We start from the raw sequence: 15,330 nt of genomic DNA, 5'->3' as shown, positions 1-15,330 counted from the left end.
TGAAAGTATTTACATAACCCCAGCTCCAAGCCATGCATAATACAATCATAACTCTTGCTTCAAGGGAGAACCAGCATGGTGTAGTGGTTAAGAGCAGTGTACTATAATCTGGTGAACCAGGTTGGTTTCCCCACTCCACATGGAGCAAGCTGGGTGATCTTGGGCTAGTCACAGCTCTCTCAACCCCACCTACCTCAGTGTATGCTGGGAAGGGAAGGTGATTGTAAACCCGTTTGAGATTCCTTAAGCGTTAGAGAAAGTCGGCATATAAAAACCAACTCTTTTTCTCTGCCCTTTCTCCCCTCTGACAGGTGCCACTCTGAAGGTCACCCAGATGCTCCAGCACTTCGAACATGTGGCTCCGGTGTTTGTGGAGGCTGTGAGCGTGTGGATCAAGGAGTATGGCATGAAGGGCATTGTGGGGGAGTTGCTGAGGTGAGGCACTCCTTTGTGCACCTGTCCTGGCCGACCTTCCATAGTTTCGGCCAGTGACTCCTCTGTTCATCCTGCAGGGAGATCGGGCAGAAGTGCCCTCAGGAGATGGCCCGGGATGCTTCAGGAGCCAAGGGCTATGCCTCCTTCCTCACAGAGCTGGCAGAGCAAGCACCAGCCATTGTCCTCGCCAACATGAGCGTCTTATTGCATCACCTGGATGGAGAGGTACGGGGCTTGGATGGGGGTCCCGCGAAATACCTGCCTCGTCTCTGTTGCTCCGTTCTCATTTGGCCTGAGGCTTTTGAGGGTGCTTGAGAATTTGCCTCTCAGCCGCCTCTGCCGTGTGTTAGTCTTAAAACCGAACGTGCTCTCCTCCTTCCCTCTAAGAGCTGGCGTGGTATAGTGGTTGGGAGTGGTGGACTCTAATCTGGAGAACTGGGTTGGATTCCCCCCTCCTCCACATGAAGCCAGCTGGGTGACCCTTGGGCTAATCACAGTTCTAATAAGAGCTCTCTCAGCCCCACCTACCTCACAGGTGTCTGTTGTGGGGAGAGGAAGGGAAGGCGATTGTAAGCTGATTTTCTTAAAAGGCAGAGAAAATCAGCATATAAAAACCAACTGTTATTCCTCTTCTAGCTCATCTACTCTACTATTACACACTTACTCTCCAGTGTATAGAATTTGCAAGCCAGCGTGGTGGTGTGGTTAAGAGCAGCGGTTTGGAGCAGTGGACTCTGGCCTGAGGAACGGGGTTGATTCCCTACTCCTCCCCATGAAGGCAGCTAGGTTACCTTGGGCTAGTCACACTCTCTTAGCCCCACCTATCTCACAGGGAGTCTGTTGTGGGGAGGGGAAGGGAAGGTGATTGTGAAGCTGGTTTGATTCTTCCTAAAGTGGTAGAGAAAGTCAGCATATAAAAACCACCTCTTCTTTTTTTCTTGGTGCTCTTGCTTCAATTCCTCTGCGGTTCTAAAATAAACTCTGCGAGTCCCCTGCCTGTCTGAACGAAGGCCAGGAGCCTCTGCTTTCACTCTTACTTGTGCTCGCGTAGAAGCCAGGACAACTGGTGTTAGAGTTCTCTTCCAAATAACATGACTAAAGATTGAAAAGGGGGGGGTCACAAGCCTCTGGTGCAGGTGACCCGCCACGGGCTCCCCAGTGCCAACTGTGAAATGCTGGTTCAGCCAGTTTTGTAAATGGGGGAGGCAACTCCCTTAATCCTCTTTGCCTCTCCGTTATGACTCATCAAGAAGTCCCAAGGATGCTGCCAGGGGACTGCATTTGGCTTGCTTTTTCCCTCCGCAGCATTTGGCAGGACGTGACTAATCGGTCGGGTTCGGCCTGGCTCAGCGCTGCTGCTGTGGTGGGTGGCTGGCCTGCGGTTGCGGCACGGATGATGCAGTTCGAAACTCTCGTTGTGCTATGAGCATCCTAGGGGCACGCTCGACTCCCCTGAGGCTCTTGAACACATGAATCTGCCTTGTACCGAATCAGACCCTTGGTCCATCAAAGTCAGTATTGTCTACTCAGACTGGCAGCAGCTCTCCAGGGTCTCAGGCAGGGGTCTTTCACATCACCTACTTGCCTAGTCCCTTTAACTGAAGATGCCGGGGATGGAACCTGGGACCTTCTGCATGCCAAGCAGATACTCTGCCACTGAGCCACGGCCCCTCCAGGTTGAACTGATCTCTTATCGGCTGGAGATCAATTGTAATAGCAGGAGATCTCCAGCTACTACCTGGAGGTTGGCAACCCTGGAACCTTCTGCATGCCACGCAAATGCTCTACCACTGAGTCATGGCCCTCCCCTAATATTTGAACACATGAAGCTGCCTTATACTGAATTAGACCCTTGGTCCATCAAAGTCAGTGTTGTCTATGCAGGTCAGCAGTGGCTCTCCAGGGTCTCAGGCAGAAGTATTTTACATCACCTACTTGTTTGGTCCCTTGAACTGGAGATGCCGGGTATTGGACCTGGGACCTTCTGCATGCCAAGCAGACCCTCTGCCACTGAGCCACAGCCCTCTCATGCACAGTGAGGTGAATGTATGTATACCCACCACAATGTGAGAACAATATTGGAATGATGTGGCATTTTTTTGCATTGGGATAGAGGATAGGGCTACAGGAATTGTGTGCATTTCAAAGGCAGGTGTACCCTCTACTTGACATGGAAGAATTCTGGTTTGGGGAGAGAGGGCTTGACTTGCCTGGCTTTGAGAGGGTTTCAAGCCAGCTTAGGAAGAGGTCTAATATGGGATGCTATGAGCATCCATTGGCACGCATGACTCCCCTGAGGCTCTTGAACACATGAAGCTGCCTTCTACTGAATCAGACCCTTGGTCCATCAAAGTCAGTATTGTCTACTCAGACAGGCAGCGGCTCTCCAGGGTCTCAGGCAGAGAAAGGTCTTTCCCATTGCCTACTTGCCTATTCCTTTTAACTGGAGATGTCGGGGACTGAACCTGGGACCTTCTGCATGCCAAGCAAATGCTCTACCGCTGAGCCACGGCCCTTCTCTTGTCCCCCTCCGGTTGGTGAGGCTCAAACTGCCCCCCCCCTCCGTCTTCAACATCGTTTTCCTCCTTTCTCCAGAGTTACGGGATGCGCAACGCCATCTTGGCCGCCATGGCAGAGGCGCTGCTGCAGGTGCTGAACGGGGAGCAGCTGGAAGACGCGGCCCGGGGCACACGGGACCAGTTCCTGGACACCCTGCAGGCGCACACATGCGATGTCAGTGGGTTCGTGCGCAGCCGCGTGCTGCAGCTCTTCACCCGAATCGTGCAGCAGAAAGTGAGTTGGGGAGGGGACTGCTTCATAAGCCCCAGTCTTCAACACTACGCTTTGAAGGGCAGGCCAGCTTTGGCTGGAGTAGTTGGACCCAGCGTGGTGCAGTGGTTAAGACCAGCGGTTCTCTAATCAGGAGAACCAGTTTCGATTCCCCACTCCACATGGAGCCTGCTGGGAGACCTGGGGCCAGTCACGGTTCTTTCTGAACTCTCTCATCCCCACCTACCTCGCAGGGTGTGTGTTGTGGGGAGGGGAAGGGGAGGCGATTGTAAGCCAGTTTGATTCTTCCTTCTTCCCATTTCTTCTGCATCTTATCTTTCAAGGCATATGCATTTATTTAGATATTCTGGCCCACTCTACAGGGGTAGTATGGTGTGGTTAAGAGCGGTGGTTTGGAGAGATGGAGTCTGATCTGGAGAACCAGGTTTGATTCCCCACTCCCTCATGAGCAGCAGACGCTCATCTGGTGAAGTGGGTTAGTTTCCCTACTCTTCCACATGAAGCCATCTGGTTGACCTTGGGCTAGTCACGCTCTCTGAGCCCCACCTACCTCTCAGGTTGTCTGTTGTGGGGAGAGGGAAGGGAGGGAGATTGTAAGCCGGTTTGATTCTTCCTTAAATGGTAGAGAAAGTCAACATATAAAAACCAACTCTTCTCACAGTGGCCAGTCAGTTGCCCTGGAGAGCCAACTGCAAGGCATAGAGGTCGAAGCCTTCCCTTGATTTTTGCCTCCTGGCACTGGGTTTTGGTGGTTGACTGCCTCTGATTGTGGAGGTTCTGTAGTTGCCAGCCTCCCCAAATAGGGTGTATGCACCATGCCAAGCATCTCATCTCTCCCCCTCTTCCCTGCTGCCCGCCATAGGCCCTGCCCTTGACTCGGTTCCAGGCGGTCGTGTGCCTCGCTGTGAGCCGGCTGCAGGACAAGTCCGTAACTGTGGTGAAGAACGCCATTCAGCTGCTGGCGGCCTTCCTTTCCAACAACCCTTTCTCCTGCAAGGTAAGCTTGGGGGTGGGGGCTGTGGCTCAGTTGAAAGAGCAGCACCTTGGCGTTCAGAAGGTCCCAGGTTCAGTCCCTGGCATCTCCATTTAAAAGGGTCGGCTAGAAGCTGGCGTGGAAGATCTCCGCCTGAGACTTTGGAGACCTGATGCCAGTAGACAAGACTGAACTCGACTAAACAAGAGTCTGGCTCAGTAGAAGGCAGCTTCTAGAACAGTATCATAGACTCATAGATTTGGAAGGGACCACCAGGGTTATCTAGTCCAACCCCATGCACAATGCAGGAAATTCACAACTACCTCCCCCACACACTCCCAGTGACCCCATACTCCATGCCCAGAAGATGGCCAAGGTGCCCCCCTCTCATGATCTGCCTAAGGTCATAGCATCAGCATTGCTGACAGGTGGCCACCAAGCCTCTGCTTACCACCTCCCGAGGAAGCTTGTTCCACTGAGGAACTGCTCTGACTCTTAGAAAAGTTTTCCTAATGTCTAGACGGAAACTCTTCTGATTTAATTTCAACCCACTGGTTCTGGTCCGACCTTCTGGGGCAACAGAAAACAACTCGGCCCCATCCTCTATATGACAGCCCTTCAAGTACTTGAAGATGGTTCTCATATCCCCTCTCAGTCTTCTCTTCAGGCTAAACATACCCAGCTCCTTCAACCTTTCCTCACAGGACTTGGTCTCCAGACCCCTCACCATCTTGGTCTCCAGACCCCTCACCTGAGACTTTGGAGAGCTGATGTCAGTAGACAAGGCTGAGCTTGACAGAACAAGAGTCTGGCTGTTACCACACTTGTATTCCCAGTGATGTATTAAGAGTTTGAAAATGTTATAAATACTGTTCGCATTTTCTATGTATTCCCACCCATGTATTAAGAGTGAAAACGTTATAAAAAATAGTGTTCGCACTTTGTTTGGCCCCTTTAGCTGTGAAGACGTCTTCCAACCATTTATAAGCCGTCGTATCCAAAAATCCTTTTAAAGCGATGTTTTTTACAACATTTTCAAACTCTGGGAATACAAAGTGCGGTAACCCCCTCTGGCTCAATAGAAGGCAGCTTCTGTTAGGGTGGGGGCGTGGCTCCATGGTAGAGCACCTGCCTTGAATTCAGGAGGCCCCAGGTTCAATCCCCGGCCTCTCCTGTTAAAATTAATTTTAAGGTTAATGTTATCTCAGGGGGTTTTATTGTGATTGAGTTCATGGTCTCTAGACCAATAGAGCTGTAAAGGATCAGGTAGGAGGTGATGTGAAAGACCTGAATGTGGAGCTGCTGCCACCAGTCAGAGTAGACAAGAATGAACTTGATGGACCAGTGGTCTGATTCAGTATAAGGTGGTTTCATGTGTTCAAGTTCTCCACAACTCTATGTGAAAAGCACAAGAGAATCCCCTGGCTCGAAGCTGGGAACTTAATTTCCCCCGATGCACATGATGGGTAGGGCTGAGTGAATCGCTGGCCTTAGGGACTCTTCTAGGGTGACTTTTGGAAACTCTTACCACCACCACCACCACAACCCCAGAGAGCCAGCGTGGTATAGTGGTTAAGAGCAGTGGTTTGGAGTGGTGGACTCTGATCTGGAGAACTAGGGTTGATTCCCCACTCCTCCACATGAGCGGCAAAGGCTAATCTGGTGAACTGGATTCATTTCCCCACTCCTACACACGAAGCCAGCTGGGTGACCTTGGGCTAGTCACAGCTCTGTTAGAGCTCTCTCAGCCCCACTTACCTCACAGGGTGTGTGTTGTGGGGAGGGGAAGGGAAGGTTATTGTAAGCTGGTTTGATTCTTCCTTAAGTGGTAGAGAAAGTCGGCATATAAAAACCAACTCTTCTTCAGTGACTGGTGGAAGCTTGCTAAATCTGCTTGCAACATCAGCTTTCACTAGCTCAGGCCCCACAAGATTGGGATGCGAAATTTGTCAGATACTTTGGAGAATTTGATTGGGGGGGGGGAGCAAACACTATTAACACACCTCCCTGTGTCCGCAGCTGAGTAGCACAGACTTAACCGAGCTGCTTCACAAGGAAAGGCAGAAGCTCCAGGAAATGAGGGACAAGCGCAGAACCGCCGCTGGTAAATATGCGTCTCCGTCCTTGAGCTGCGAAGAAGTCTGGAGGTGGGCACGGCAAGTTTGGGGCTGAAAGCAGAGGGAGGAAGAATGACCTGCTGGGCAGGGTACTCTGGTGTGGTGCCCGATGGCTCCATGGCACCCACCGACGCCTTTTCGGGAACCTGACAAATGTTTTTAGGGGGCGGGGCCGGGTAGGGCTTTTGCCCAGCAAGGCTTCTGATTGACTACTGGAGATTTGATTGGCAGTGAAGGTTTTTTTTTATTGCTGCTTTGGCAGCAGCTGCCACCACAGCACAAGGATCTGCGCTGCGTCACTGAAATTAAGCTGTAGCAATCATTTTGTGGTTCGGCTCCACCTCCCGTGGCTGCCATTTTGTGGCTGCGCCCACCGTGCCCTGTCAGAATTCCACATTTTCCCATGGGCTCAAAACGGTTGAGTTTAGGCAGGTGGCAACCCAGGAGGGTCCTGGGGGGAGAATTCAGAGTTCTGGTGCCCCGACTGCCAGAGGCCGTGTCCGACCCGGCTTCCTTTTCACCCTCCAGCTGCAGTGATCCCTCCGGAGGAAGAGTGGGAAGCCATGCTGCCAGAACTGCAGGCCACCGTGAAGAGCTGTCTCGGCTCCCGGCTGCAGGGAGAAGAGGCGGGCGACCTCCAGATGGGAGACCCTGCTCAGGTGTCTGATGGGATTGTCCAGCGGTTGAGGAAATCCAGTTACAAGTGAGTCAACTTGGGGAGCGCGGGTGACTCTTGGTCGCAACAGGAGGACTTTTCAGGAGGATGTCTGTCTTCGATGTAGTAACTGGCAAGGAGTACTTGAAGGGCTGTTGTAGAGAGGATGATGCTGAGTTGTTTTCTCTTGCCCCAGAAGGTCGGACCAGAACCAACAGGTTGAAATTAAATCACAAATATATTCCATCTAGACATTAGGAAGAATTTTCTAACAGTTAGAGCAGTTCTTCAGTGGAACAGGCTTCCTCGGGAGGTGGTAGGCTCCTTCCTGGAGGTCTTTAAGAAGAGGCTTGATGGACATCTGTCACCAATGCTGATTCTATGACTTTAGGCAGTTGAAGAGAGAGAGGGCGTATTGGCCATCTTCTGGGTAGGGGGTCACTGGGGATGTGGGGGGTGGAGGTAGTTCTGAATTGCCTGCATTATGCAAGGGGTTGGACTCTGGTGGTCCCTTCCAACTCTAAGTTTCTCAGGCTTCCCACGCCTCCTTTCAATGCAATCTGGCAAACATATGAAGGCTGGTTGGATCAGGTTTGCCTTTGTTTCTGTGCCCGCGTTCAATGCAGGGATGCTGTACTCCTGGCACAAGGAGCTGTCCGGTGTTTGCAGGGGGTGGAGCCGTTTGCCAGCTGCTCAAGAATGGAGGAGGAGGACGAAGAAGACTTTCTCCTGCACCTATTGAGAACCCTCTATACGGGTAATCATCTGACGGGACTGTATTAAACCATGCCATTTTGTATGTCTCTGTGCAAGCCAAGGTCCGCTCTCCCTAGGCCCAAACTAGGTGTGATCATGGCAGCAGTGTTGGTAACTGGTGTGGTGTAGTGGTTAAGAGCGGTGGACTCTAATCTGGAGAACCAGGTTGGATTCCCCACTCCTACACATGAGTGGCGGACTCTAATCTGGAGAACCGGGTTGGATTCCCCACTCCTACACGTGAAGCCAGCTGGGTAACCTTGGGCTAGTCACAGTTCTTTCCAAACTCTCCCAGCCCCACCTACTTCACAGTGTGTCTGTTGGGGGGAGAGGAAAGGAAGGCGATTGTAAGCAGGTGTGAGTCTCCTTAAAAGGTAGTTCCAAGGTGGTTCGCTGTTGCCTGCTTCTGCATAGCGGCCCCGGACTTCCTGGGTGGTCTCCCTTCCAAGTACTAACCAGGGCCGACCCTGCTTAGCTTGCAAGGTTAGATGGCCATCTGTCAGCAATGCTGATTCTATGACCTTAGGCAGATGATGAGAGGGAGGGCATCTTGGCCATCTTCTGGTCACTAGGGGTGTGGAGGGGGGAGGTAGTTGTGAATTTCCTGCATTGTGCAGGGGGTTGGACTTGATGGCCCTGGTGGCCCCTTCCAACTCTATGATTCTATGAGATCGGGCTAGCCGGGGGTGGCCCAGTTATCATAGCTTGACAGGGAATTTTGGAACTGCTCTCACTCTGTCCTGCAGGTTCCCAGCCAGAAGGTGCCCAAGAACCCACAGATGGGGCAGAGAACACGGAGGGTGACGAGCACGGGGTGGAGGAGCAACCATCGAGTGAGCTGGCGAAGCAGGAGATGCTGGTCCAATACCTGCAAGATGCCTACAACTTTTCAGTAAAAATCACAGAAGCCCTGAGCCTGATCTCCAGGATGATGTATGAAAGCTCCGTCTCCGGTAGGTGGTACAACTTGCTCTCTCCTCCTGCCCTTTCCAACGTTGTGCATCTTTGTCTCGACAGTTCTAGCCTAATTTAAGGTCAAATGAGCCCCTATGCACATGAGAACATAAGAAAGACCATGCTGGATCGGACCAAAGTCTATCATGTCCAGCAGTCTGTTCACATAGTGGCCAACCAGGGGCCTCTAGGAAGCCCACAAGCAAGACGACTGCAGCAGCATTATCCTGTCTGTCTTCCAGAGCGCCTACCGTATATACTCGCGTATAAGCCGAGTTTTTCAGCCCCCAAAATGGGCTGAAAAAGCCGGCCTCGGCTTATACGCGAGTCAATACGGGGGGAGGGGGGAGGGGGGAAACTTGCCGCCGCCGCCGGGCCCGTGCCGCTTCCTGCCGCCGGGTGCGGCCTGGGGCAGCCTTCCTGCAGCTGCAGGATGGCTGCCCAAGGCCCCCTCCCCCGCCACCATTTTTTTCGGGCGGGAGGGGCCTTGGGCAGCCATCCTGCGGCTGCAGGAAGGCTGCCCCGGCCCTTCCCGCCCCCCCCCCCCGCCATTTTTTTCAGGCGGGAGGGGCCTTGGGCAGCCATCCTGCGGCTGCAGGAAGGCTGCCCTGGCCCTTCCCACCACCCCCCGCCATTTTTCCCGGGCGGGAGGGGCCTTGGGCAGCCTCCTGCAGCCGCAGGAAGGCTGCTCCGGGTCCCCCTGGGCCTCGCCACCGCTTCCTCCCGCCGGGAGCGGCCTGGGCAGACTCCTGCAGCCGCAGGAAGGCTGCCCAGGCCCCCCCGGGCCGTGCCGCCGCCGGACCCTCGCCGCTGGAGAGCCCTGTCAGGTAAGCCTGCGGGGGGGGGAGGGGTTATAAGCCGACCCTCGGCTTATACGCGGGTGCCTAATTTTTCCCCATTTTTGGGGAGAAATTAGGCACCTCGGCTTATACGCGGGTCGGCTTATACATGGGTATATACGGTAATATAATAGGCATGCTCCTCTGATACTAGAGAGAATAGGTATGCATCATGGCTAGTATCCATTTTAACTAGTAGCCATGAATACCCCTCTCCTCCATGAACGTGTCCACTCCCCTCTTCGAGCCTTGCAAGTTGGCAGCCATCACCACATCCTGGGGCAGGGAGTTCCACAATTTCACTATGCGTCGTGTGAAGAAATACTTTTATCTGTTTTGAACCCCTCACCCTCCAGCTTCAGCAGATGACCCCGCATTCTAGTATTACAAGGAGAAAAGCTTCTCCCTGTCCACTCTCTCCATACCATGCATAATTTTATAGACCTCTATCATGTCTCCGCTTAACCGCCTTTTCGAAGCTAAACAGCCCTGAGCATTTTAACTGCTCCTCAGAGGGCAGTTGCTCCTAGCCCCCTGATCATTTTGGTTGCTCTTTTCTGCACATTCTCAATCTCTGCTTTTAGGTATGGTGACCAGGACTGTAGACAGTTTTCCAAGAATGGGCTCTGAAGACTTGTGCCAGCAATAATTAGGGCTACTGGAACTTGGCTTTGTTGTTGGATTGGCTGGAGGCATCAGTCCAAGCTGCAGCGTCACACAACCCCACTCTTTTCTCCTTTTTCCAGTGGTGCAAGAAGCCATCGAGTTCTTCGTCATTGTCTCCCAGTTTGGCATCCCTCAAGCCGTCCTGGGAGTCCGCCGCATGCTCCCCCTCATATGGTCTAAGGAGCCGGGGATCAGGGAGGCCGTGCTGAATGCCTACCGGAGGCTCTACCTGAATCCTAGTGGGGGCTCAGAAAGGTACTGTTGAACACCCACCCCCCTTCCACAATAGCCTGTGTGATCTTCACCAGGGAAGTGCAGGGGAGAGAATACTCCAAGTGTGGCTAGTACCAAGTGTGCTGTGTTCCACGTGGGCTGAATCCTGTGTTCTGTCTCGAGATGTGGAAGGCGCAAGTTTGATGTCCTCTGTGGCAGCCCCCTTTGGTCCCAGAGCGGAGCAAGGGAAGAAGTGTTGTGGGCGCTAGAGATCCTTCTCCCCTTGCTCCGCTCTTGATGGAATTTTTCCCCTCTCAGTGGTCTCTGTGGGTGTCCTTGCTGACCTTTTTTGCAGATGTGCAATCAAAGAAGCAGGTTGTTCAGGGTGGATTTAATTTAAATCAAATTGATTTAAATCACTAGTCAGTAAGACTAGATTTAAATCATGGTCTTCTCCCTCCTCACACTTAGCTCCTTGTACAGATCTACTCCACTCCAAACAATCTTCTATTCACTGAACTTCTTGAAATTTTGCACTAGGTAGGGGGCTGATTTTGTGTACATAGATTTGCAAAGGAGCAATGGGATTAAGGTCATTTTCTCAACTCTGTGTTCATTTTATAACATTTTTTTCTGTGAAGAAGAAGAGTGTTATCTCTGCAGACACAAAGTCACAGTTTTGAGAACCGCAAAACCAAGCGTCTGTGCTAATATCTTCTAGTTCGAAAAATTGCCTAAAATAATCTTACAGAAACCTCTGGAAGAGCATGTCATTGTGAACGGATTAATGGAATCCATTTACCCATAGATTTAAACATTGCATGAATATACAGCCTCATGCTACATAATTGAAAACAAATCCTTATTTCATGATGAATATCCTTTGGACTATAAGATATCTTAAACAGAAAGTTATCTTTAGATAGAAAAGAGCAGGAGTCCAGTAGCATCTGAAGAAGTGAGCTGTGGCTCACGAAAGCTCGTGTGTGTGTAAAGTGCCGTCAAGTCGCAGCCGACTTATGGCGACCCCTTTTTTGGGGTTTTAATGGCAAGAGACTAACAGGTGGTTTGCCAGTGCCTTCCTCTGCCCAGCAACCCTGGTATTCCTCGGTGGTCTCCCATCCAAATACTAACCAGGGCTGACCCTGCTTAGCTTCTGAGATCTGACGAGGTCAGGCTAGCCTGGGCCATCCCAGGGCCACGAAAGCTCACACCCTTCCAGAAATGTTTAGTCTTTTAAGGTGCTGCTGGACTCTTGCTCTTTTCTACTGCTGTTGACAGACAAACATGGCTACCCATCGTGATCTATCTTTAGATCGGTTTTTCTCACAGAGCATTTTATTTAAAAACATCTGATTTAAATCTTTAAAATCCGATTTTTTTGATTTGATTTTTTTTAAAATCACTGATTTTTATCCACCCTGAGGTTGTTGGATTGGAATCTTTAAACAAAAGACCTGGGAGGAATAATTCCTCTTCCCGCTTCTCTCCTCTCTAGGGCTCGAGCCCAAAGCCTGGTGCAGTCCCTCTCCCTCCTCATGGTGGATGCGTCACTGGCGACAGTCCAGTGCCTTGGAGAAATTGTGAGTGTGTCCCGCCCCCGTAAGTCTGTCCTACGTGAGTTTCTCACCTGTCTTGATAGTGTCATTCGCAAAAGCTTGCAAATCGGAATATTTCCAAGCGTGCGCCGTCCCAGTTGGGTAACGGTATCACTTCCGTCTCGCCGTGTTTTTTTTTTTCTAGCTTGTAAAAACCAATGGAGCTTTACATTCCGGAATCCCTGCAGTTTTGGGGGATAGCTGTTTTACCCCCTTGGATCCAGAGCACACATGAACACACGAAGCTGCCTTATACTGAATTAGACCCTCGGTCCATCAAAGTCAGTATTTACTCAGACCAGCGGCAGCTCTCCAGGGTCTTAGGTGGAGGTCCTTCACATCACCTCCTTGCCTAGTCCCTTTAACTGGAGATGTCGGGGATTGAACCTGGGACCTTCTGCATGCCAAGCAGATGCTCTACCACTGAGCCACAGCCCCTCCCCAAAATCATGAAGCTGCCTTATACTGAATCAGACCCTTGGTCCATCAAAGTCAGTATTGTCTACTCAGACCAGTGGCGGCTCTCCAGGGTCTCAGGTGGAGGTCCTTCACATCACCTTGCCTAGTCCCTTTAACTGGAGATGCTGGGGATTGAACCTGGGATCTTCTGCATGCCAAGCAGAGGCTCTTCCACTGAGCCATGGCCCCTCCCCAAAATCATGAAGCTGCCTTATACTGAATCAGACCCTTGGTCCATCAAAGTCAGTATTGTCTACTCAGACTGGCAGCGGCTCTCCAGGGTCTCAGGTAGAGATCTTTCACATCACTTACCTGCCTAGTCCCTTTAACTGGAGATGCTGGGGGTTGAACCTGGGTCCTTCTGCCACTGAGCCACGGCCCCTCCCCGTGCCTGCTAAAAACCACTGGGCACTCTCTCCTCTCTTGGATCTTGAACCCTCGGGCAGTTGAGACTTAAATCAGCTTATTTCTGGCCTATTCCATTAATAATGTTTTATAGAGTTAATGTTTTATAAAGTTTACCATCGCCTCCTCCAGCCCTGAAAACAAGGGATCTTAGAATTTCAAAGGAGGCCTTGTGCGTCATGAAAATCCTTATGACGTGTTGTGCGAAATTGTGGCGTGCGTTAGACAAATTGGAAAGTTAGAAAAGAAATGCCTCACTTTGCTTGGCTAACTATCTGTGAATCCACATGAGCGCTCTTATTTTGGTTGGTGCAATACGAGTTTGTGGAACGTTTGCCTTCCGTCACCGACGAGCCTTCGTTTGTTTCGTAGATCTCCGAATTTGTGCAGAAAGATGAAATAAAACCCGCCGTGGTCCAACTGCTGTGGGGACGGTTTACGGAAAAATCCCAGTGCTCGGCCCTGGAGCGCCATGCAGCTGTCATGCTCCTGGGGATGATGGCGAGGTGAGTCATTGGCTTGGGGGGACCCCTTTGTGCTGAAAGCCTGCTGAGGGACCTTCACCACTGCTACGGTATGGCATCTGCATCGTGCACAAAAGTGCCCTAAAGAAGAGTCTAGACTACCCCATTTCACAGAGAATCTCAAGAGACATTGTTTTCATCTGTGTTTTATTTTTGAAGTTACATTGTCTCTCTGTGTGTTTGTTATGATGCTGTCTAGAGCCAGATAATGGGGAGAACGCTTTATCTTGGGGTGGTCATGCATAGCTCGATGAAGATGTCAACCCAGTGTGCGGCTGCTGTAAAAAAGGCAAATTCCATGCTGGCCATAATTAGACAAGGAATTGAGAATAAAACTGCTGATATCATACTGCCCTTGTACAAATCTATGGTGAGACCACACTTGGAATACTGTGTACGGTTCTGGTCACCACACCTAAAAAAGGATATTACAGAGCTTGAGAAGGTGCAGAAAAGAGCAACCAAAATGATTAGGGGACTAGAGCGACTGCCCTATGAGGAGCGGTTAAAACGCTTAGGGCTGTTTAGCTTGGAAAGAAGGCGGTTAAGGGGGGACATGATAGAGGAGTATAAAATTATGCATGGTTTAGAGAGAGTTTTTCTCCCTCTCCCATAATACTAGAACGCGGGGTCATCTGCTGAAGCTGGAGGGTGAGAGATTCAAAACAGATAAAAGGAAGTATTTCTTCACACAACGCATAGTTAAATGGTGGAACTCCCTGCCCCAAAATGTAGTGATGGCTGCCAACTTGGAAGGCTTTAAGAGGGGAGTGGACATGTTCATGGAGGAAAGGGGTATTCATGGCTACTAGTTAAAATGGCTACTAGTCATGATGCATACCTTTTCTCTCCAGGATCAGATGAGCATGCCTATTATCTTAGGTGCTGTTGAACACAGGCAAGATGGTGCTGCTGCAGTCGTCTTGTTTGTGGGCTTCCTAGAGGCCCCTGGTTGACCACTGTGTGGACAGACTGCTGGACTTGATAAGCCTTGCTCTGATCCAGCAGGGCTTTTCTTATGTCTAGAGCCAGATAATGGAGAGAATGCTTTATGTCTAGAGCCAGATAATGGGGAGAATGCTTTAAGGCCAGGGTGTCAAACGGCCCGCAGGCCGGATCTGGTCCCTTGAGAGCTCTCATCTGGCCCATGAGGCAGCCCCCCACTCTTGATATGGATTGGGGAGCCCGCTGCAGGGTTGCCAGCTGGGGCACCCCCAACTCCCCATCTGAGCTGAGGGACTTACCAGCCAAGGCAGCCACCCCCTTCCCCACTCTAGATCTGGGCTGGCGAGGCATGGCCCGGCCCAACAAAGTGACATTTATGTCATGCCCGGCCCTCGTAACAAATGAGTTCGACGTCCCTGATTTTAAGGGGTGTTGTTGTTATTTATTTTATTTTACTTTGTGTATAGCTCTCTCAGTGGGACTGAAGGCAGATCACCAAATACTCAGTATCGGACCCTTGGTGGGGGAAGGCAGGAGCTTCGTTTGGGCTTCGTTTCTAATAACGCTTTTGTAGAAATAGGGGGATTGTATCCAGTATAACATTAATGACGCCAGCATTTCCTGCAGCGTGTGTGTGTTGGGGGGTTTCGCCCGTTTCAACCCCTTCCTGCAGATCCCCAGTTTGCCTCCCGTGCTGTTCCCAAAGCAGGACTTTAGAAGGCTGGGGGAGGGGGAACTCGCTTGGCCATCTTCACTGTGCTGGCATTGCTTTTTTGGGTTCAACCCTACCAAAGCACGTTTTAGTTTTTATAATCCCGAACCGGATAACAGTGGGGAGCTGTTACGGCTGTTGGTGAATTCGGACTGTTGTGTGTCTTGGGTGTGCTGCGCTCCATCTCCGAGAAATAAAAGGTCCACACCAGTAACAGGAGATACAAATAAGACCGAGGCCAACAGTGCATAAAATAGGTTAAAAAAAAGTTTCTCATAATAAAAATTCC

At 51.1% G+C, this 15,330-nt stretch overlaps 1 protein-coding gene across 1 annotated transcript in view; it reads left to right on the top strand.

Moving 5' to 3' along the window:
• The window catches only part of NCAPD2 (non-SMC condensin I complex subunit D2), a 43,039-nt gene that overhangs the window by 10,284 nt on the left and 17,425 nt on the right, over positions 1-15,330 (top strand). The window contains exons 7-17 of the mRNA XM_056848433.1: positions 312-435; positions 513-660; positions 3,031-3,228; positions 4,088-4,222; positions 6,218-6,302; positions 6,844-7,018; positions 7,597-7,727; positions 8,473-8,679; positions 10,266-10,440; positions 11,897-11,981; positions 13,233-13,366. Of these exons, the coding sequence (XP_056704411.1) occupies positions 312-435; positions 513-660; positions 3,031-3,228; positions 4,088-4,222; positions 6,218-6,302; positions 6,844-7,018; positions 7,597-7,727; positions 8,473-8,679; positions 10,266-10,440; positions 11,897-11,981; positions 13,233-13,366 (1,597 nt within the window). The remainder of the gene's footprint in view (positions 1-311; positions 436-512; positions 661-3,030; positions 3,229-4,087; positions 4,223-6,217; positions 6,303-6,843; positions 7,019-7,596; positions 7,728-8,472; positions 8,680-10,265; positions 10,441-11,896; positions 11,982-13,232; positions 13,367-15,330) is intronic.

This window comes from Euleptes europaea, chromosome 4 (assembly GCF_029931775.1).
Source record: "Euleptes europaea isolate rEulEur1 chromosome 4, rEulEur1.hap1, whole genome shotgun sequence".
NCBI classification, from domain to species: Eukaryota; Metazoa; Chordata; class Lepidosauria; order Squamata; family Sphaerodactylidae; genus Euleptes; species Euleptes europaea.
This window is presented reverse-complemented; position numbering and strand designations above follow the sequence as displayed.